The 25,504-nt window shown below is 38.8% G+C and overlaps 1 protein-coding gene across 1 annotated transcript in view; it reads left to right on the top strand.

Annotated features, from left to right (window-relative positions):
* Positions 1-25,504, top strand: part of LOC134222133 (homeobox protein 10) — a 205,172-nt gene that overhangs the window by 30,328 nt on the left and 149,340 nt on the right. Inside the window, exons 2-3 of the mRNA XM_062701276.1 lie at positions 2,987-4,106; positions 17,627-17,812. Coding sequence (XP_062557260.1) covers positions 2,987-4,106; positions 17,627-17,812 — 1,306 coding nt within the window. The remainder of the gene's footprint in view (positions 1-2,986; positions 4,107-17,626; positions 17,813-25,504) is intronic.

A 25,504-nucleotide genomic window follows, 5' to 3' on the forward strand; every position in this document is an offset into this window, starting at 1 on the left:
TTAAACCACTTGTAATAGAAAGCTTTGAAGCTTATTTTTTGAATGTGCATTGATTTGGCTGCCACCAAATATACTATATAATATAATATATTTGCTGCCACTTTTTGCAACTTTGCGAGATTTTTTGGTGTGAAAAATGTGTAATTTTGTTCGTAAATCTTGAATTTCCTTCTATAGATTCAAATTATTGTTATGATTTCTTAGTTGAATGCTGTATTTTGAGGTGCTGAATAAGTTTCTAGAACATTGTTGACCTCAGAAAATGCGCCCATGCAAAGTTATTCATTTTATACCAGTTTTCATAACGCTAAATGACCTATTATCTAAAATTGAGTCATACCTTGTTCGTTTCAATAAATAAATTATTTCTGACAACTTACCCAAAGACGCCATTTTGTTTCAACAAATTTTTAAAAAAATAAAATTTCTATCTCACTTTTTGGTGAATTAATCAAAAATAAAATTTTCTCAAATGATGTATGCAACATGCTTGCTGAACACACGTTTTTCGGGATTTTAACCAGAGTACCCATTAGTGGTGCAAGCAATATATGGTAGTTCATGTTCATGGGGTGACGTTACGGAAAACAACAGCGATTTCAATTTTATGTTGTTCTTCAGTGGCCCACTATTTACTTTTCAACTTCTTTACGATTTCAAACTTGTCGCACGCTTGCAATAACTTTTGATTCCATTCTTCATCATGCTTTGATTTGGATGAAGAATTCCTCAAAATTGCTGGGTAGGGATTCTCCAGCAATCATCAAAATACTATTCCCCAGCATTCATTGAGTAGTAGTTCCCAAGAACTCGAATTAATAATTCCTCTGAATTCATGTAGGTCGAGTTCCGCATTTTACATCTGGAGGTGGAATATCCCAGAACTCTTGGAAAATTGATTCTTCAGAGGTAATTTTCAAGAAATGCTGGGCAGTGTTGAAAATGTTATTTTGTGTCATTAGACTAATTTGAATAAACATTTTTTTTTAGGAATCATTATTCATTCAGAATTTATGATGAATTTGTAACGCCCAAAGGATCCTTTACATTGTACAATGTGGGACATGAGAGCGAAATAATAAAAATGTCACGAATTGTCATGACATTAAATGATGAGAATTCTCCGGCGGCGTGGAATAAAAATTACAGCGGAGAGTCAGTGTTGGGAAAAACTCAAAATCTTAAACCTCATGGACGATTCAAATCAAGCACCACTAGATGCATGTCGACTTTTCCTCAAAAAAAAAAATCATGCAAAATTTGACTTATCCGTTTGTATTCTCTTCCTTGCAATTGATTTATGATTTTTCAATAATATCTTTGAAACCAACTTTAAAAAAATATTAAGGAAGCTTTGAGACGTGTGAATGGAGTGAATGACAATTTTGAGCGTTACAATGATCTTGGCTGTTTTTTCATTATTAAGGTTAATTGATAACTACTATGCGTTAAATTGCAAGATTAGTTACCTTGTGAAGTCCACAAAGTCATTTTTAGCACATTAAAATCTATTCACACAAAGATTAGCAAAACATAAATTATAATAATGTTATTCATAATATTGTGTAAGGAACCATACAAACATGAAGGCGTTCTCTAGCTGAACTTCATCCGACTTCCACGGTCTATCCGATGACCAAACCCACACACATTCCTCTGAAACCGCACGCTTGAAATTACGAAATTATGGTTCTTTATTTGAAATTCCACTTTACTATCTACCGCCAACTATCTCGGAACATCATTATTGCGTTGTATAGAAAATGAGTAAAAACGAATCGAAAATAGAGAAACACATTAACTCTCTCGTCTGCTCGGGATCGTCGCTACATAAATGGACCACACTCAACTCAAGCCTAGGGGTGGTCGGCTCGAGGATGGACGGCAGTCGCGAGGGAGTTACTAATGTGAAATAGAATCTTTCTTCACCATTGTAGAGAAGATTATTATAAAATGAAATTCCACACAAAACGAAAAAAAAGAACGGGTTCATTTCACCGTTCGACGTAAGTTGCTTGCTTTCTGCTGCCTCCGCCAGGAGAACCTTTATAGGAACGAGATAGCACGAGAATAATGAACTTACACATTGACTCGCTTCTCCATCGTGTTTCATGGTTTCTATGCTCTTAATTGTACAATTCGCTGCCAGAGGGGTGAAGTACAAACAAGTATTAGTGCTTATATGCTCCACCTTTTTATCTTTTTTTAATTGGTGGGCGGAGCTTTTATGCACATTGCGTTTCCATGATTTTCTCTGTGCTACCACTACACGGAAACAATGGACGAGAACGTGTTTTACACATTGCATGGGTGATCTCACTCACACTATTTTGGTTCTAGTGGGATTTGACGGAAAAGCCATCTTTCCGGAGGCTATGGAACACAGTAAGAATTGAACATAGGGCAAGTACGCGGCTCTTTTGCGTTCTGTGTGTTCACGGATTTGATTGCGGAGAGTCGGGCTCGAGCTATCGGCGAGAGAAGAAAGCATAATTGACGACGATTATTGTGTGTTGTCGCGATTAAATGCGTGTTGATACGGAATCCTCCGCCCGGAACAAGTGTATGAGTGAGAGGGACGTATATTTAGTGCAAGCATAGTTTACTGGAGTATTGAACGACGATATGACAAAAGCGCAACAATAGCACCAAAAGTCATTTGAAATCAATTCCCGGTGCGTTGGTGAATTGGATCGGATTTCTTTTGAAATCATTCGTTTACGTTAGGCCTAATCGAGCGGACGCGCGTTTCCGGTGGATAATAGAGAATAAACACGTTGATAAAATTGATTGGGGATTAGTGTGACACGCGATTATCGAAATCGATTTGAGGTGATTACTTAAATTAATTTTGTGAATTGGGAGAAATCAACAGTAAGCGTATTGCGCTAATCAACCATAATAATTTACGAATTTGTGCAACTGCATAAAAATTAAGTGAATACTGAAAACATACAAAGAAGCAAATTTAAAGTGAAAACTGAAGAAAGTGTGTTATCAATTATCGCGCAGAAGTATTTTTGAAAGTGTTTCAACGTGGCGTAAATCGGTCAATCTGGGTAGTCACTACTTGACGGAGTTGGGCAGTGAAAGCCCAAAATCGGGACCACTGGCAGTGCCGACGAGCTACGGTGGGGTTAACCCTCAACAATCTCTGGCAGGATTTTCTCGCCTGGATTGTTCCCCAAACTCTTTCAACCTGGCAGCATTCAGATCACCTGGTTTACTCGGGACGCATGGATTTAATTTTAGTAATAACTTTGGCTTCCGAGACCCATCTGTGTATGATCCCGCAAACGTGCCTCCGACACCCTTACAACAACATGTGCCGCAGGCAAATGGAACTAACCTGCTGAATCTCACACAGGGTTTCCGAGGAACTGGCGATGGAAGTCCTGTGAATCTATACCTCGGTAGTTCAAGTCCATCGAGAGATACGAATTTGGACACTTATGGATACCAGAAAAAAGATTATCCAGACAGCCAAGACAACATCAGTTTTAACGATCAGAACAAGGATGATGAAGTGAATGTACTGAGTCGGGAAAATAGTCCAAACGGAAGGGTAAACTACAATTCCGATAGTTCAGACCTTCGAGAGAAGCGCCTGGGTACCTGCAGTCCCGTTGAAAGCAATCGATCTTATTCTAGTCAAAACAAAGACGATCTTACTGGTTACCACAGTCCACATAACGATAGTGTAGGATCGCGGAGTCCGGAAAACCTAACCCACGTAGCAGCGAGCAATCCTTCCATTACTCAAATCAACGGATCGTACGCTACAAGTAACAACAACGGAGTCACGTTGACAAACAACAATAACTTAATTAACAACAACCACCTGAAAGGGAAATCCCACACGATATCGGACATGCTGGACCACAAGCTGCAGATGAGTTTTCTCGGTCCGCCGCTTGCTGCGCTGCATTCGATGACGGAAATGAAGGTCCAGGGAGGTAGTCCGGTGCAAGCCACGTCACCCCAAACTCAGGTGCACCAAACGGGATTGGCCGTAGGCGGCGGTGGTGCTCCTAATCCGCACGGTATCGATAACATTTTGTCCAGGCCACCGCCGGTGACCACTGCCCAGCTGAATGCCTTAGGAGGTGAGTGGATTTTATCTTCGCGGTTGTGTGTTATGCTTAATTGAGTCATTTATGCAGTTTCAAAATGCTTTTCACAATTGCATGATCGTATGGTTGACATTATGTTTGTCTACAAGACTACGCCTAGTTCTTAAAACTATAATGTTATTGCAGTAATACTAGAAATGGTTACAGTGTGATTCATCATTATTAAAGTGCATATAACAACGATTGTAACATTGCATCATTAATTGGAATAATTGTTTGTAGTTAAAAAATTTCGGTAATTATTTTAATATTAGCTCTAGTTATGGTAGCTTTGATCGCATGATTGTTTTGTGTTAGGAAAACATCGAAAATGCTCTGCTATATGAGTGTTATCGTTATTGTTATGCGCTCATAAGAAGCGAATCAATAAAAGGTGCCTCAAACCCAAATTTTCAAAAAAACATTTTTCTGAGGCACTACATATTTGAAAATATTGTACTATTGTACATTTATCAAAAAATATACAAATGCAAAAATGATAACTTGGCCTAAAAAACTCGTAGGTAATTGCTGTGGAAGTGCTGAATGCGAGGCGGCAATGTTCCAGTCGGGGATGTAATGTCAATTAGAAGAAGAAAAAGTATGCCGCGTTCACAAACAGATTTAATTAGGTTCTTTTTTGGTCGGGGTCCTACTAAATTTGACCAAAAGCCAAAAAACATCAGTTTTTTCGAAAGAGTTCACTTGTAGCTCTTGTTAGCATTGGCATCAGTATTGTGCGATTCGCACAAATTCGAAGATGATACAAGCCTAGTCTATTGAGAGTTGCATCACTTCCGTCCAGTGTTACATGTAACGTTACGTTATGTAATATTTTCATACATTTTGCGTGAGATAGTGAGAGTGAGAAAACTTTGATGTTGGTCCAGAACGTTTATGTTTAAATCACCTACGAAAGAAAGTAGCTGGAGATCCCCCAGTGCCGAATATTTAAGCCATATAACAAAAAACTAGCAAGTCCTTTGGTTTATGTCTACTGGTATACCATACACCAAATATGATTAATAATAATTTAAACCATATTTCAGTCGTTGAATACATTTTTCGACGATGTATTTTGATCACGGCATAAAATATCCACCTTCACAAAGCAACTTCGGCCCGAATTTTGACAATCGTCGCATTCTGTGTGAATTTATGAGAGGCTTTTTTGCCCCGTGGGTGCGTTTTGCACTATTTCCCCTAATCTGTCACATATATTCCCCATATACACGGTCAAGCATGTTCGTCAAACATTGACTCCGCCCCAGGAAATTAGACAAGTTAGTGCAACATTTGACCGTGTGTAGCACTGTTTGACAAACTAAGTTGGTTAACTCGGTTTGTTAAACGACTCTACATACGGGGCATAGTCAATGTTGACTAACATGCTTGACCCGTGAGTATGGGAGGTTAGATTTCCATGATACAATTAGAGGCGGAAATTGATTTGGATACGGATACGGAATGTATGTCCTATTGTTACGGTAGTGGTAAAACAGTCCACTCGGAGTATAATAGCATTGAGAATCTTTACGTATCGCTACAACTTTTGAAATTTTCCACTATAATGCATCTATCAATCTAAAATGCTCTTTTAATCTTTTGAATGCTATTTTTTCTGATAAAATTTAATTATGTACAAGAATTATGTACCGCAACGGTATGCCAAAAGGAGAGTATTATTTGATTTTGATGTACTTCGTTTTTTTTCTCCGCGGAAAGTTACCATTCATCATAAGATTGCAGCTAATGAAGATCGTAAATTTTTTTGCTTAGGGATTTTAAAGAAATCTTGTTTTAAAGTTTGCGAAGTGGCCCATAAGCCTTTTTTATCATTATTGATGATATATTTATAAATAATTTAGTTTCACAAAAATAAATTTTTACACCCCATCGCGGCAGTTACGTCAACGCCAAATCTTCTTCTTCATTGGAATTATTATTAGTGGGGGACTGGGACATTGCCGTCTTGCAGCTTAGTGTTCATTAAGCACTTCCATAGTTATTAACTACGAGGTTTCTAAGCTAAGTTACCATTTTTGCATTCGAATATCATGAGGCTGATACGATGATACTTTTATGCCCAGGGAAGTCGAGCTAATTTCCAAACAGAAAATTGTCTAGACCGGGACCGGGAATCGAACCCAGCCACCCTCAGCATGGTCTTGCTTTGTAGCCGCGCATCTTACCGCACGGCTAAGGAGGGTCAACGCCAAATATTTTTAACAAATTATGCAAAGTATTGTCCCTTGTACCAAATGATGGATATATATAATAAACATTGTGATGCCATTGACTTCAGTATGTATGTCCAAACCAAAATTAAAACAGAGTTTTCGTAATCGTCAGGTTATAGACAGTAGAAACATACAATTGTAAAATTACTTCTATAACACAATATTGTAATCTATAACTAAAACATGTAGTTTAGTATTATATTATATTTGTGTCATATTTATGATATCTTGTCAATATCAATGCTGACAAGAAAATGCTTGGAAATACAGCCGACATTTCCAGAATGCTTTTCAATACTGGCTGTGCATGTGCTAAAACAAGACAAGATATGCTCTCAATGTAACAATACGGTCTACAAGCTTTATTGACGGCAAATAAATAAATAATCAAATAAACAAATAAATCAATAAATAAATAAATAAAATATATTCCACATCACATTTACAGTCAATAGAAAAATTGAGCATATACCTTGGATTAGATGAATGTAATAACAATTTCAAAGGAAACATATTTTTTCTCCAGGTTTCTTTTAACGTATTTCAGCACTGTTTTTTTATTCTGCAATGATTAAGGGTTATACATATTTTGAAAATTTTCTCCGATGTATATTTGTTTGAAAATTATCACGAAAAAAGCCTATAAGATGCCCCAAATTTGAGCATACGCCGAATCTGTTTTTTATGAAATCTCTTCCTTTAAGCATAATCAATGTAATTTAATGTTCTTTTTCATGACAACCCAACTAGAAGAGCATAACAGAAACTGAGCACAGAATTAACATATTGTGATATTTATAACTTATTTTGATACAATTTTGTTCTAAGTAGCCATTATCTTTCAAATGTTGTAACAGAATTTTGAATTTCATAATATGATTTAAAAATGCTTAACACCGAATTGCCCAACAGTAGGCAATTAAAATAGATGTAGCAAAGTCTCCCAGCCATTATATTATTATTTATTCAGACTAAGGCCGAAGTGGCCTGTGCGGTATATAAGAGTCTTCTCCATTCGGCTCGGTCCATGGCTACACGTCGCCAACCACGCAGTCTACGGAGGGTCCGCAAGTCATCTTCCACCTGATCGATCCACCTTGCCCGCTGCGCACCTCGCCTTCTTGTGCCTGTCGGATCGTTGTCGAGAACCATTTTCACCGGGTTACTGTCCGACATTCTGGCTACGTGCCCGGCCCATCGCAGTCGTCCGATTTTCGCGGTGTGAACGATGGATGGTTCTCCCAACAGCTGATGCAATTCGTGGTTCATTCGCCACGTACCGTCCGCCATCTGCACCCCACCATAGATGGTACGCAGCACTTTCCTTTCGAAAACTCCAAGTGCGCGTTGGTCCTCCACGAGCATCGTCCAGGTCTCGTGTCCGTAGAGGACTACCGGTCTAATTAGCGTTTTGTAGATTGTCAGTTTGGTACGGCGGCGAACTCTATTCGATCGGAGCGTCTTGCGGAGTCCAAAGTACGTACGATTTCCAGCCACTATGCGTCTCCGAATTTCTCTACTGGTGTCATTTTCGGCAGTCACCAGTGAGCCCAAGTACACAAATTCTTCTACCACCTCGATTTCGTCACCACCGATGCAAACTCGCGGTGGGTGTCTCACATTGTCTTCTCTTGAACCTCTTCCTATCATGTACTTCGTCTTCGACGTGTTGATGACTAGTTCGATCCGCTTGGCTTCCCTCTTCAGTCTGATGTAGGCTTCCTCCATCTTCTCAAAGTTACGTGCCATAATATCTATGTCGTCGGCGAAACCAAATAGCTGGACGGACTTATTGAAAATTGTACCACTCGTGTTAATCCCTGCTCTTCGTATTACACCTTCCAAAGCGATGTTGAATAGCAAACACGAAAGACCATCACCTTGCCGTAACCCTCTGCGGGTTTCGAAGGGACTCGAGAATGCCCCTGAAACTCGAACTACGCACATCACCCGATCCATCGTCGCTTTGATCAACCGTGTCAGTTTATCCGGAAAACCGTGTTCGTGCATTAGCTGCCATAGCTGATCCCGATCGATTGTATCATATGCGGCTTTGAAGTCGATGAATAGATGATGTGTGGGCACGTTGTATTCGCGGCATTTCTGCAGTACTTGGCGAATGGCAAACACCTGGTCCGTGGTGGAGCGTTCGCCCATAAAACCCGCCTGGTACTGCCCCACGAACTCCCTTGCAGTTGGTGCTAGTCGACGGCATAAAATTTGGGAGAGTACCTTGTAGGCGGCGTTCAGCAATGTGATTGCGCGGTAGTTGCTACAATCCAGCTTATCGCCCTTTTGTAGATGGGACACACGACACCTTCCATCCACTCCTGCGGCAAAACTTCCTCCTCCCAAATCTTGGTAATTACCCAGTGCAGCGCTCTAGCCAGTGCCTCACCACCGTGTTTAAATAGCTCTCCTGGTAGTTGGTCAACCCCAGGGGCTTTGTTGTTCTTCAGCCGGCCAATCTCCTCCTGGATTTCCTGGAGATCCGGAGCCGGTAGAATTATGTCCTGCGCGCGTTCTCCCAGGTCCATCACCATACCGCCATCTTCGTCAGCCACATCGCCATTCAGGTGTTCTTCGTAGTGCTGCCGCCACCTTTGGATCACCTCACGCTCGTTCGTAAGAAGGTTCCCGTTTATGTCCTTACACATATCGGGCTGTGGCACGTGGCCCTTACGTGATCGGTTTAACTTCTCATAGAACTTTCGTGTGTTATTAGCGCGGTACAGTTGCTCCGTTTCTTCACGGTCTCGATCTTCCTGCTGGCGCATTTTCCTCCGGAAAATCGAGTTTTGTCTGTTCCGCGCCTGTTTATATCGTGCCTCGTTCGCCCTCGTGCGGTGTTGCAGCAATCTCGCCCATGCTGCATTCTTCTCTTCTACTAACTGCTCACATTCGCCGTCATACCAGTCGTTTCTCTGATCCGGGGGCACCGTGCCAAGTGCAGCGGTTGCGGTGCTACCAATGGCGGATCGAATATCTCTCCAGCCATCTTCAAGAGATGCTGCGCCTAGCTGCTCTTCCGTTGGAAGTGCCACTTCCAGCTGCTGCGCGTATTCTTGGGCTAGTCTACCGTCTTGTAGCCGCCCAATGTTAAGCCGCGGCGTCCGACTTCGACGCGTGTTGTACACCGTCGAGAGTTTTGAGCGCAGGCATACTGCAACGAGGTAGTGGTCGGATTCAATATTCGCACTGCGGTAAGTGCGGACGTTCGTGATGTCGGAGAAGAATTTACCGTCGATTAGAACGTGGTCGATTTGGTTTTCCGTTTCTTGGTTAGGTGATCTCCATGTGGCCTTGTGGATATTTTTGCGGGGAAGAAGGTGCTTCGGACTACCATTCCGCGGGAGGCTGCGAAGTTTATGCATCGTTGGCCGTTGTCATTCGATATGGTGTGCAGACTATCCGGTCCGATGACCGGTCTATACATTTCCTCCCTTCCTACCTGTGCGTTCATGTCACCGATGACGATTTTAACGTCCCGCAGTGGGCATCCATCGTATGTCTGCTCCAGCTGTGCGTAGAACGCTTCTTTCTCGTCGTCGGGTCTCCCTTCGTGTGGGCAGTGCACGTTGATGATGCTATAGTTGAAGAAACGGCCTTTAATCCTCAGCTTGCACATCCTTGCGTTTTCCACACTTTCTGTCCTGTCCAGCAAATCTCCTGCAGCGCCACGACGTCGAAGTTGCGAGGATGTAATTCATCGTAGATCATCCTGTCGCAACCTGCGAAACCTAGCGACTTGCAATTCCATGTTCCAAGCTTCCAATCGTGATCCTGTATTCGTCGCCTAGGTCTTTGCCGATTATATCGAGTCGCATTATCTCTTATATTGTTCGTAATGATTGGTTTTCTAGGCGGCTTATTGGGCCTGCGCAAACCCCTGTCTCGTCGGAGGGCCGTCGTGTCAGGGCTGTTTAGCGTCCCACCTAACACCAGGACTTGGGCTTGTGCGCTTTGAGCGGCACACGGTCGCTTTGGTGGAGCCTACTTGCGGATACATGCAGCATTTTATAGAGGTTTAACAGGGCCCACTGTCAAACCCCACCACATCCTAGGCAAGCCCCACAACTCGCAGATGGCCTGGGGAGGGATCGTCAAGCCCTTGGACATAGTCCCTGCTGCCCGTCTCCCAGCCATATAGATATCATAACGCTGATATAATTTGAAAAGGTTGCCTTACATATTTGTTTGTTTCAATTTCTCGAAAAATATTCTTGTTCAGACAAAAACAAAAATTTCTGATTGTTGATCACAATCTGGAAACCTATCACGAACTGTAAAAATTTGCAACTGCACAGAAACAATATATTTTGTATCTAATTCTGTTATAAATTTCTAACAAAATATGTTATTTTTATGATAAAACTAGCAGACCCGACGAGCTTCGTTTCGCCGTAAATTGATTTATTATGTGATTAGTTCTCGAATTATGCAGAAAGTTAAGGTTTATTTGTATGGAAGCCTCCCTTTCCAAAGGGGGGAGGTGTCTCGAACCATCTTAAAAACCTTCCCCGGCCCCAAAAACCTCTGCGTACAAATTTTCACTGAACCGATGTTCAGTAGTTTCCGAGTCTATAAGGGTCAGACAGACAGAAATTAATTTTTATGTATATAGATTGTAACAAAATTTAATAGTTTTTTTGTTTCCAGTAGTGTAATTTTTGATAGAAATATAGATATTTTAACAACATCCTGCACCATATTCCTAACAAATTTTGTTATAAAAATTTAGTATAACATAATAACATAGGTTGATATAATTTTGATATGACCTTCTAGTCGGGAATGCATCAAATTATAAATATCCACTGCTAAGTACTGCTCGAATGTTGATCAAAATGACGAACAAGTGAAAAGTAAGAGTGGATTGTAAAAATACAATTCAGCAACGCTAAATAGTTGCAGTACACTGCAATTGTTTTCGCCATGCTGCCTGACATATGTTATATAATCAGAAGCGAGTTGGACATATGAAAAAAAATGTGAAACCCAGCCGGTAGCTGATATAAATTGATGTAAATATGGAGAGAAAATGTTGAGGATGATGTCAACAAAATGAAGTATAACTTTATCTAAAATTGGTTTTTGGCCGATTATCACTCTAGGATTCTCATTAAAAGTGATATTATCAAATGAGTAGAGAATGTATGTTAGTTAGTTTGGTATTTTATATTCATTTGGACTTTTCGAATTTGTCTGTGAGTGAATGGATTTAATGCCATCATGATTTACGAGATTTCTGAAGTTATAATCAATCTTGAAATCTAATTTTAGATAAAGTTATACTACATTTTATTTGGGTCATTCTTAACATTGCTTAGCATATTTTCATCAATATTTATTAGCTAGCGACTATGCTCAACTCGTCTCTGATATGGATAGTAGAATCTATAAATGAGCGAAAGCATGGTTGGGTTCATTTTTTAACCATGTACCAGGCGCATATGACATCACACCCCTTAATATTTTCATTGAAACTTTGATGTCATGCTCGTTTGGAGACACGTTTGACAGTTCGTTTGGAGACAGAGGATTTATCTTCGCTTATCTATAGATTCCACCCTAGTAGCACGTATGTTTCACACAGGCCACTGCAACACATTTGTGACCAGATTTAGTCACAATTAAGTTGCTGCAACCATTTTTGTTTGATTTGTGCTGCTCGGGTACTTTCTTGATTATTTAACATACATATGTTAGGCAGCATTCCTATCTACAGTTTCTGATTATTTAACAGTTTAACAGGGTATTGCAACTAATTTGCCAAGCTGCATTGAATTATTACAAACCAATTTATCTTTCACATGGTCGCCATTTTGATCAACATTCGAGCAGTACTTGCTCTAATTTCAGAACAATGAATGTCAAAGTAGTGGATATTTATTATGTTATGCGTTGTTATGAAAAAAAAGAACATTCAATTATATTGCTTATGTTCACATGAAGAGATTTCATAGAAACTGATTAGATGTATACAGAATTTTGCGGCATCTTACAGACCTTTAACGCGATTATTTTTAAATAACTACCTATTTATCGGAAAAAATTTGGTACTCTTATCATTACAGAATGAAAAACACTGTTTACATACTTTTATAAAAACTTTTAAAAATTGGTTCCCTTTGAAATTGCTAATACATTCAAACCCAAGGTGTTTGCTCAATCTTGCGATTGATTGTACATATATTTGTTCCTAATGAAACACCAGGCTATAAACATCTGATGTATAATTCTACGGCATAAGCTTGGTATGCCCAGCCCAAAGTAGAATGCCGACATAATAAGTTACAAGTGTGAAGGGTAATAACACACAACTTTCATGGAGCTCCGGTTTTCTTCGTTAAATGTAAGTTACAAAAAGAAAAAAAGGTAATTTGATTATTATCTTTTAAATGAAATTCTATTTTGATTATAGCATTCATTTTGTCTATGGGACATTAATTCATAGAAAAAAGTAAGGTCCCTGCGATAATATTTTAATAGGGTAACCAATTTTGGCCATGTTCCTAATTTGGCCAGTTTCTTGAATACCTCCGAAGCAATTTTAGAGAGTTGTATTATTTATTTATTTATTTATTGTACATCGTCTTCAACTTATAAATTGCACAGTATTAGCTGTAACAGGAGATATATCCTTCATGTTTTTTCGCTGTGGAAATTGATCGATATATTTTTTTTTGTAAATATGCATTTTTCAGAGTTGGCCAAATTAGGCACTAAGGTGTCGAAAACCGGTATACTTTCCCTACTTTGGATAAGAAATATTCAGATTCCAAATTTATTTTTATAGTGAATTAGGTAAACCTGCCCGATCTTGCTCGGCTTATATTTTCGATCTGTCAATCATTTAATTGATTGCAGCGTCGCACTATAGATCGATTTCAGTTCGAGCTTGCACAGCTTTTCAAATACCACCTGAATTTTCTTTGATTTCTTGTGATTTTTTTCATGGGGTTAACTCATAGTTTCATTAACGCTAAAGGTTTTATTCGACTAAAAACCACCCGTGTAAAAAAAGAACAACCCGCTTTGAAAAATCTGAAATAATAATCACCTTTTGACATAGCGTGCATCACTAGGTGGATTAATCTATTTAACTCAATTCAATCAACTTGATCCGCATAGCCATGGGCTCAGCAAGATACATTTTGAGATATTGATATAAAATACGCAACGTTTTGATTCAAGTCCAAAGCAGATTCCGAACACTTCTTTTTATATGAAGACATGTTTATTGAAATGTTTAATCCCGAGCAGGGGAAATTAACTCAATAATACCTCATTCTGTTATTGATACCATACTCTGTTATGAACTAGCCTTGCATAAGAAGTAAAATACCAGAATTTAATATGCACAATACTTCAGGCATAACATACTTTACTATTGACTGTTTCCTTGGTAACACTTTTTAGGCACCTGCAAAATCGTCGCCAACAAAACAACTATGTTCTAAAATCGTGTTAGTAGGACATTATATCATTTTAATCTGCATGAAAAACAAGACTCAATTTTAGGAAATACTAAGATTATTGAATTTATAAAATTTTGTAGACGATTGATTTGACAGATCTTATGACCATTTCTGCTGGCGACGATTTTTGCGTCAATTTTTGGTATTGTTTGCTGTTATACTGTTATACAAGTTTTTATTTTTTCTGTTGTAGATTTCGATGAATACTACGGAAAAATGGTGTATGTGTAGTAGACTGGCCCAGGAAACAAAAAGTTGTCTAATTCCACGGGGCACCCCCCAGGATTGTGTCTTTGGGTGAGAAAATCAATCTCTGAAAATTTCAGCTCAATCGCTTGTTGCATAAGCTGGCGCATTTGATTTCAAGTTTGTATGGGGATTTCAGCCAAAATGTATAGGAAAATACACCTCCGTCACTCATTCGATCTGGAAATTGGTTCTGATTGCTCGATTGACCTCAGAATTGCAAAAACGGCATTTGGTATGCTACAGAACAATTTCACAGAACATTGTATGATGATCAAATGAACTTTTATATAGGTTTCGGCTGATGCGATTCGATCAAAAAACCCAAAAATACACAAATCAGCTCCTAATAAATCAGCCGAAAATTATATGAAAGTTCATTTAATCATCATGCAATGTTCTGTGAAATTGTTCTGTAGCATACCAACTGCCGTTTTTGCAATTCTGAGGTCAATCGAGCAATCAGAACCAGAATATACATCGAATGAGTGACGGAGGTGTATTTTCCTATGCATTTTGGCTGAAATCCCCATACAAACTTGAAATCAAATGCGCCAGCTTATGCAACAAGCGATTGAGCTGAAATTTTCAGAGATTGATTTTCTCACCCAAAGACACAATTCTGGGGGGTGCCCCTTGGAATTCGACACAAAAAATTTCTCCATAGTAATCTGGGCCAGTCTAATGTGTATCTTCTTCTTCTTTTTCTTTTATGGCTCTACATTCCAACTCGAACTTGGCATGCTTTTCAACTTAGTATAGTATTCTTTTAGCATTTCCTCATTTACTAATTGAAAGCTTTTCTATGCCTGCCATTGTATTAGTATGTATCTTGTGCGGTAAGTACAATGGATACACTATGTCCAAGGTATAGAGAATGTTTCCAACCTGGAAACATCCTAGACTGGACCGAGAATCGAACTCGTCCTCCAGATTGGCAAACTTACGCCTTTACTCGCAACGCTACTGGAGACCCCGTATGGCGTATGCGTATACGAAAGTATAATTCCTCCTACCAAACGCCACAACATAAGTCCAAAACATTTATGGAAGAAGGCTTGGACACTCGTGATCAGAATTAGAAAAAATCGGTTAAAAACTAAATATTGACATTTTTAACTGTCAAAAATTATGCGCCGAGCAAACAAGGACAGTGAGTAGAAAAAGTGTTTTGATTGATTGCGATTCTATTCAGAAGTTTTCCAATAAAATATAGAATGCAACTATCCTAGAATGGTATCCGTAATTTGGAAGCGGAAGTCCCAAAGATATAGTGAAAACCAGGGATCGTAGTTCTTACTCATTCTTACGTGCAAAAAAAATGTTTCCTCACGCAGATTTTCACCGATAAACCGTTTTTCGAGAAAGATAAAAAGGTCTGATGAGAGATAACCATTTTCCCTCGCCAAAAGCGCCGCGAAATGCTGATTTACTTGTTTTCTCATTTCTGTCTTCCTTTTCGTGCCATCACCAATTGCGAAAAGATTAGCCTTCGTGGAACAATCAACCTAACTCCTATATACAGTCGATGTGGTGGTATGACTAAAGTTACTGCGTACCAACACCATTTTCGTTGATGTCCTAGGTTCGAATCCCGTTCTGATCTAAAAATTAAAATAAAAAAGATTCCATCAAGTAGGCGCGTATCTTCTAGAAAAAGAGGTATATAAGTGAAAGAAGTTTTTCGCCACAAACCACGAAAAAATATTCTCCTTTGACCTGAAAATTGCTTGAATTCGTCTCATCAAGACGAAAAGTACGAACCCTAGTGACAACATATATACTTGGCACAAGAGAGCTAGACAAAGCGAATATAAGCGAGTGGATAAATCTCAATTTTTGCCTTTCGCGTATACTAAGTAGGGAGCGGGACCATTTGGGCAGCACCCCCTATTCCCGTCCGCAACGTTAATAACTCGACAGCGTTCCAACCAAATGGCTTGATTGTTTGTACGTCACTAGATATCGCCAGAAATAAACCATCTACTAAAAAACAAGTAACTCGGTTGTAATGCGCTCGAGTAATGAACGTTGCTGACGGGAATAGGGGGTGCTGCCCAAATGGTTCTCTACCCTATACGTAAAGGCTATAGGATCACTCCAAAACCGGACTTTTGATAGAAGGCTTTTGATAGAAGGCAACTCAGCTCGACGAATTGAGGTGATGTCTGTATGTGTGTGTGTGCAAAAAAAAAATGTGAGACACATTTTTTTTGTAAGTAGCCTTATCCTGGTGCATGTTGCATTCGACGAAAATTGGCCCAATCGGCCTTTGCGTTCCGGAGTTATTAGGAAACCCTAATTTTTTCCCCCATTTCTCCCAAGGGCCTCCACTTGAAAAAAAAATCAAAATCGAATGTTTTGTCTTTTTCAAAGATTTTTGCAATGCATTTAAAGGAACGCAAATAAATGTGAATTGATGGAAATAACTGAATATATCGCCCTAAAGTGTAATTTCGACCTCTCTTATGTGCTTTTCTTGTTTCATAATATACGAGAAAGGCACCATCACCGCTAGGTGGGTTATTCTGGGTTTTTATAAATATGTTCAATAGAGGATAACCTATGGATAAGTGTTCATTTCGGCACAGCTCAACCACCGATCTGTAGTGCAATTTGTTTAGATTACTGTCCCAAATATTGCATTCCGGTAGTGCACATCTTAATTGATTTCTGTGTGCCTGGATGTTTTATGTATGTAATATTTTTCTGTTTTTAGACTTTTTTTGTGTCTAGTAGGGGAACTGACGGCTTCGGCAGGTTTTGTTCTATTATTGTCAGGGGGTTTTCTATAACTAATTATGCTCAAATTTGGCCTGAACATTCTTTGCATATCAAAGAATATTGTTGCCAAATTTCATAAAACTTGGTCAACAAAACCCCCCCTGACAATAATAGAGCAAAACCTGCCAGAGCTGTCATTTCTCCTCACAAGTAACAATTTCCGTGCTTTTTGGATTTATCTAAAATTTTCATTGCGGACTTATGACAGCAATCACCATATCTAATTGCTCAGTTTTATTGGCGCTATTATTGCCGTCAATAAACCTCTTATAAATCTGATGAAAAAGGCTTCAAACGTCAAATGTCTATTGACTATATGAACAGATCTATGGTTGTGATGAAAAATTGGTTAATGGTTTATTTTTTCAACAGATAGTTTCAGTTTGTTTAGAAAAGTTTAAAAACTTTCATAAATACACCTACATCATGTAGGCTACATGTAATCAAGGACAATCAAATGTTTTTAAACACTGTCGACGATTGACCAATACTTTACTTGAATAATTACCATTTTTCATGAAAAAGGATTGCTGTTTTTGAAATTATATTAAAATATAATTAAATTGTTAGTCAAGTCATAACTGAATCTTTCTTCTTTCTATATAAAAAATGAGTTTTGATAAAAATGAGGATTGACATTTTGATCGAAAAAAAAAACAACCCGAGCGAGATCGGGACGGTTCGACTAGTTTCAAATAAACATAATACCGAATAGAATACTCTTTAGCACTTGATGTTTACAAACATTATTTATCTTTTCCAGGAGGAATGCCTCGTTTTTCGGCAGCTGTTGCCGCCGCAGCAAATATGGCACAGTATCTCTCGCAGAGCCATGGTGGACCGCTGAAAGCCCATTCGGGCGCTTTGGTGGAGCGAACCCATCTCTACTGGCCCGGACTTCAAGGTTTGGTCACGAACCCGATGGCCTGGAGAGAACGTTTCGGATCAAGTAAGTGTTTTGATAGTTGATATTTTATTTCAAATTAGTTTATTTGAGAGGCTCAGGCGTGTATAACACTTAACGGAGCTGAAACTCTTCATGATATTTACAAACTATATCATTATTATCAACAGTTAGTAAGGGAAAAGGGACATAGGCCAAGATACTCGTAGCGACCCAATGTTAGATTGCCTAATTTCAGGATGGACGAGGTTGGGATTTAGGTTGGGGGTATTTCGACTGCTCATCAGCTCATCACTAAAGTTGATAATTTAATTGAAATGTAATGCAAATTGAGCCATGTGTAGTACCTGACATGTCCCGTCAGCATTCAAAAGGTTTTCTAGGATTCGTGATATGACTATTAGATGTTTAATCGAATATTTTTTGTAATTTACTTTTAAGTAATGTAATGTTTGAGGCATTTCCAACGCTATTCCTTAATGTTTTCAATACTATACTGAACGACTGCCTGTTGTTTAAGTTTTATTCATTGAACGCTTTTTGTCTTCGACTTTCGACATAAAAAACCGCTATAAGAAAGAACTTGTGGTAATCGTCATAATGTTAAGATACCATTTCTGTATTCCTATGGTATTGTAAGCCATGATGTAGCCTTCCTCATTCGCCCAAGGAAATCGATTTTTATACCGATTGGGAATCAAGAAGCTTCAGCATGGTCAACATCTTACCGCTATGTTATGAAAAGCCGCAACAGCTGACATAAACATTGTACCAGCAATACCATTATAATTATTGAGATCTTTCTCGTATTTCGTATTCGCAACGTTATTAGTATTTTATTGAAGTGTTGTAAATAATACTAAACTAGCCAAAACACCATTTTAGTCGATCAAAGTTAATTTCCTCACAGTATCAAACAGAGGTTATGATATTTCAAACAATTTTTGGAACTCGGCTTACATATGCACTACTGGACTGTTAATTATAGTGGGAAAACGAACTATTTCATTACTTTCATCATATTGAGCATCATATTTTTATTACATCTGCTAGTGGGGATCTCCTATTTTTTCGCGACGTAGTTCTTCCCATTGAAAATTCGACCTATTGATGAATATCGATTACCATTTAAAGCCTGGCCACGTTAAATTTCGGACGATAATGTTCCATTAATTTATCGCCAATTCATCAATTTGGACGAGAGCTAAAACATGTTGAAGGCAGCACATATAGCGAAGAGATGGAGCTGTGATAGAATTGGATCGTCTCAATGGTTTTTAAAAAATTTCAAATATCGCGCTGTGAGATGGGTGTCTGAAATTTAACGTGGACAGGCTTTACATGTACTTATCGTAAATTTTCTTTTCGTGACAGTTATTAATACGCTTTCAATCAATATCCATTCCGGCAGTATACAAATGAAAATGATCTTGCAAGTGACATGTATTAGTTACTGATAAGATGTTGTCTATGTCATTTATGCTCTGATCAGATCGAATCAATTAGCCTATTCTTGAGCCCCCAATTATCAGTGCTATTATTATGTCGGTATCTGATTTTAAATTTCCCCCTCCCATCCCTCTTACGGCACACCGCAACTTACAACCTTAATCGGAAAAACAAGACCGAGCAGTCGTTAGTGAGCTTGGAAAATCAATAAAACAGAGATTTAACAGCTGTCTATCGGTCAATTATCTCCGTCGATAATATAGCGGAATATGCTTCACCGAGTCGTGTTTGCAGAGGCAAGAAATTATGCAAGAGGAGGAACATTTGGGGGTGACGAGCCCAGCCAACATGTTTCGAATAATTGATGATCCAGAGTGGAGAAAGAAAAACTTGCCAAAGAGCCAAGTTGACCGGAAAGGAAGCCCCTGGCTGGGCGAGCACTTTAGCTGTCACAGCACGGCAGGCTTAAACTAATACAGTGCCCAGAGTTGGTCCGGTACAAAAGCTGCTGAACGAACCGAACATCCCGTAATTTCCACATCATTTGGAGATGCTTTGTATGCAACTCCGCTACAGCATCACTTGCACTTAATATATGAAGAGTCGAGAATAGAGGTTTGCACGACTTCGACCGGTCAGTGCACCAACGTTGCTGGAAGCTGGCCCATAGGCATCATAGATAGAATCCAGGACATTAGCAGCACTCGAATACGTTCCGGTGTGCAGTTGCAGTGCAGCAGCAGGGATCATCATTATCCATCTATTGACATGCAATGGACGACTTATAATAGAGAGACAAAAGTCTCTTAATGTGTTTAGATCTGATATGTCCAGCCCGTCTCATTCCGGCTGACTCTTTCTCGTACATCTAACAGCACCCGAACCCGACAATGTAGCAGTGTGGCAACTGAACCGGACTAGTTTGCAACCTGGACTCTGTCCATCAATGCACAAGGATGCGTTTGGCATATGCGGCTTGGCTGAGCTGCACAACTGTTCCTTGGCTGCTCCAATGGAATAAGCGAGCTCAGAAGAGCCGCAACCATACGGATGAGACGAAACCATTCGGTCCGGGGAGGGTTAGGTCCGCCGTTTCGGCAATTACGACGAAATTCTGATCCAAAAACTTGTTGGCACTGGCCCTCAAGGGAAAGTAGTGCTGGGTGATGTGCTAATGCGTTGTTCCAGCACAGCTTTCTGGGGTTGGATGTGGACGACACTGACTGGTTGGGTGGTATATGACGACATCGAGCGTAACGTTTGGATTCTAAGCGCCCAGAGCACGTTCATTTTTCGATGGGATCGGCAATTTATATACAAGCTCGATAAGTGAAACGTGGTTTCAAGTGGTGCTGTTAAATTGTGCTGGCTCTGGTGGTGGCTTAAGTTTATCTGGTTGGGCTCTTTCACAGGATGTCGTCTCGTTGGAACATAGCCTAAATGGTGTCTATTTTTAGAATACAGGGTGGCTTGAAGGCTGCAAGATAAAAACAGGAAATGCATACAGGGAAGTTATTGCATTTTATTGCAGATCAATCATAGATATGCAAACTTGTGTCATTCCAATATTCATTGAGTTGGACATGCCATAATGCTTGAGCTTTCTATTTTTAGTTCTAAATTCGCCTTCATTGATGATAATTTCTCGACAATGTAGCTTATAAAAAATGAAAAGATCTCAAAATTTCGAGGACCACTGGTAGCTCTCCAACTTTCAAATTTTGGTTTCTCGAAAAAGAGAATAGATTGACTGCGCTGGAAAATTCGCATTTGTCATAAGACGCGTCTTATGACAAGTGAAGACATTCCACTAAAAAGCTCAAAATAATTTTCGTAACAAAATTTCGCATGTTAATAATAGTAATTGGGTTTTAATCGTAGGGAATACGGAAAAGGATATTTTAAGCATTGAGGTGTTTTTAAGGCACCATCAACATTCAAGTATTTGAAAATAATTTATTCCTGAAAATATGTAGGTGCATATATGGATTTTCTCTAAAACAATTTATTTGATAAGATTCTCGTATAATTAATTGTCTACCAATCAGATGAGCTAGAAGATTTGAGGGAAAAAGTTTTCTCAGTTCTTCGTGTGTTACGTGGTAGAGATATTGTTCTATTTGTTTATCTCACTTTGCTATCCAAGCTATCTGTCTGATTTAAACAAATATGAAACATTTTGTCGTCGGCTGTTTTTGGCAAACATGCGTGCTTACTGCTGAAACATAATCAAAAAATAACAAATAAATAAAATAACCTTCAATCTTTCTGCTTTTGATATAATGAAACTACAATTATAATAAACTTGAGGTTTTAAGAAAAATGTTAAGATTTCGAAAAAAACATACACATCCTAAATTGTAATCCAGAGATCGGCTAAGAAATCCTGAAACTGTTCTTTCATGTCAAACATTTTGTTTTGTTTTTGTTATGGCGCAATAGATTTCTCTTTTTTATACCTAATTTTAGCAAAACCCCATATTCCGTCTGTTCTGAAAATTTTAAACAAAAAAATAACAAGCAGATACTTTGCGACATTATGCGAAACCTCAAACATGCAATATTAAATGAACTTAATGCTGGAATAAAAACAAATTTCGCCAAATTGATCAACTCTACCTCGTTAACTGCTAATCCTTCCAAGCATGTTGAAATCAATCCAAGCGTCGCCAGAAGTCGGAGCCTGTTTAGCGCGACTGACGATGATATTCCTAAACGACATCAATCGCTATTATTAGGAACCGGAAACATTTCCTCTCCATTGATCCCACCCAAGTTAAGCCAAAGTTTCTGCTATGTCTACGTCGTATTGCAAGAGATGCGGCTGCAGTGTAGGATAGCGCATTAACTATCTACCTTTACATGGCCCAACAGAGTGCTCTTCAGGCTATCTGGCAGGTTTGGGGATCAACATCCGCTGGAGAGGTTATCGATCATATAACGACGACGTCCAAACGCATGTTTGCCAAATGCCTGAGGAAGTTTCTATCCCTCTATCCGTAGTCGAGTCTCCTCAGCCAGCGACCTGCAGCTGTCCCAGTCCTACGTGTGAGTTGGGAAATGGGATCTTCACAATTCCCGTCACGTGTAAGTTTCCTATTTTTCGAGCACTTTGTCACCTCAACAGTCGAGCCCACCCTGCCAACGACCACCAAAGTTTCATTGAATGAGAGTATTTGCCAGTCGTCTCGGTCCTGCGGTAGGATCTGATGGAAGGGTCTTCCAGCATGTATGGTCAGGCAAGTACTCATAATTCACAGCCTGGCAAGTTATCGCCTTCCAGTCTCCGTCTCTACTATCAAAATCTCCGTGGACTGGGAACAAAACTCGAATCCTTCCTCTTAGCCTTAAGTGAGTTGGATTATGAAGTCATCGTATTGACTGAAACCTGGGGTGGCATTGTGCATCTCGATTCGAACGTAATTCTATCGAGTCGAACATGTTTGGCATTACGGCTTTCGATTCGATCTCGAAAACGACTCATCGTTCGAGTATGCTCGAGGAGGTACAAGAATAACGAGATGTTTTGGCATTATGGAGACTCGATAGCACACTGAAAAACGACTCAAGGCGAATGAAAATCACTCGTCACCTTTATAGTTTTCGAATGTTGTTCGAGAGTCATTTCTTGCTACACAGCAAATAATTTTGAAAATTCAACGATGTGTAAAATTGCAGCTTATCCCATCAAACGATTTAACATTCGATATTCAATTAAATTTCATTGAGTTTCACAAGCAAGCACCGTTTAAATTTATTTCGATTTAAAATAATAGTGTGATCGATTGAATGTTACGTTTATTTGCATGCTCCAAATATGTGCATAAAAATACATTTAAAATCACAACATATTTTTATCTGTGTAGTTTTTCATTATATTTGTCATTATTGCTCTACGGGAAGAGTATAAATGTTTCATTATTGTATCTTGAAGGAAAGAATGTCATTAGTATACCTACTTTTATAGTTTCCAGACAATATGCAATCTCTAATTATCCCGAAATCCTCGTAAAAACGACTTCAACTAAAATCGTTTTTTTGCAGTTTTCACGTATTTCTTGACAATTTCGATAAACCGCGTGAAAAATCTATGGGGAAAATCTGCGTAAAAACGTATATATTCCAAAATCTACGTAAAAATAGTTGACTTAAATTAAAAAAAAACGCACAAGAGATGACCCAAGTGCATCTAACTAAAACACATGGAAACATCAAAGTAATTTATTATCGAATCCTTTTTTAGCTTTAAATTATTTAGCTCAAAATTGGATATGTGGCATAAACTCGAATGTATATAATAAATGCTAAAGCATTTGATGAATTTGATTGCTTTACGCATGCGGTCGCGTGTACTCAGACGACCACTGACAGTGGAAGACCAACACTTGATTACAATTAGAGCAATCAAACTAAACAAATGCTTTAGAAAAGCCATGCACAGCCAAGACATTTAACAAAAACAAAATGGTTTTCGTACGACCGAGTTGCTTATAATTTATTTTAACTTATAATTTGTGGCGTAACTATATCTCAATTTATAAAACATATCGTATCGGCATAATGTTTTAATCGGTTTCAACTTGATTGCTTTTATAGTCATTGAGCACGATTTGCTTGTTTATAAATTAACTGCCAATTCATGCCATGAAGGATGCCTTTCCAACAGGCAACATGCTACACGCAGATGAAATTACTCTTATTCTCTTTCTGAAGGTTGTCTCTCCAGCGGGCGGCATGATAAACACGGAGACAGCTTGAGCTATCTCTTATTCTCTCTATTTACATTTCGTTTGACAGAACATACTCGATTGAGCTAGTACAGCACAATTCGAAATCTTGTACTGCGACTGAATGAAGTCGAACGAAATACATAATGCCGCATTTTTTCGAAACGAATGCAAAACGTACGAATCGAGTGATTCGATTCGAGATGCGCAATGTCACCCTGGTTGGACGATTCGTATCATCTCTTCATAAATATTTCTTCTTATTCTTCAATGGCTCTTGGCCTGCTTTGCAACTTAGTATTCTATTAGCATCGAGAATCGAACTCGCCATCTCCGGATTGGCAATCCTATACCTTTGCTCGCAAGGATACTGGAGATCCCATACATATTTGGAAGTCACTTTTCTGTATTCAGGATAGAACATAATGAAGTGAACAGCACCAAGTCAGTGGCGGTGGGGTGTTGATAGTAATTCTCAACTGCTCTGAAGATCATGCCACTTGTATTCAACGTGTTCATAGGCCTTATCTACTTGCCGCCTGATAGAAAAAATATATATTTGACGATGCCGTTAAATTTTTCTCCAATTCTGTGCTCCAGGCAGTTGCCAGACATGCAAACCTCCATGGTCCAATAATCTGCGCGCTTATTGAAATCGTCAACGTCAACGTCAAACGTTAACGCTCTGCTTCAATTTCCTTGTACTGTAATGTAGTTAGTTGGAATGCGCAATCGTCCAAACAATTTACAGTTCTTCAATCTGATTAAAAAGTGTCCTGCCCATAGAAGTTTGCCACAATTGTATTCACAATCAAAACATTCCAGGTAATATTTAATGTTTTTTTCTTGCTTTTTGATGGAAAAACTATTGTGTACTAAACTATGGTAGATTTAAAATATTACATGGATATGTATAATAAGAATGTATTGTTAAAGTGTTCAGTTTAACAATAATAGCATTAAAATGATCTATGTCGAGATCCGATTAGTTTAAAGTAGTCAATCTGCATACGTGATCCATTTATCCTACATCATCTATCATTCAGTTGATTCAGAATCAAATTTGGGGGTTTGTTGGGCTCAGTTAGGGATTTCTGAACAGTTTTAATTTAAGATGATTCGAAAAAAAATCTTCTTAACTTTTTGTCTGTGGGATGGGGGTGGGGGGGTATGTCCATATACAAATATTCTCATTTTTTTTACATACCTAAAACCTCATAAGCATATGCGGTATTTCGAAAAATTTCGTTTCAGGTGGTTCGAAACGAAATTCCGCGGAATTTCGCGGAATTTAAGCATGGCGAAATCTGTTTTCTCGATTTCGTTTCGTTTCGTAAAATTACAAAAATTTCGCTAGAAAAAACTAGCTTCTAACGAAATTTAACGGAATTCCGCGAAATTTCGAAACAAATTTAAACTAATCCATACTTTACATTATTAAAATTTTTGGCTGCGCCGCTGAAGAAAACCATTAAGTTGTTATCAAAATTTAGGTTATACATTTTTTTCTATTGCTCGGAGACGAGCCAGCCTCGGGCTGCAAGTCTCTCAAATAAAGACA

Source organism: Armigeres subalbatus, chromosome 3 (genome assembly GCF_024139115.2).
Source record: "Armigeres subalbatus isolate Guangzhou_Male chromosome 3, GZ_Asu_2, whole genome shotgun sequence".
NCBI classification, from domain to species: Eukaryota; Metazoa; Arthropoda; class Insecta; order Diptera; family Culicidae; genus Armigeres; species Armigeres subalbatus.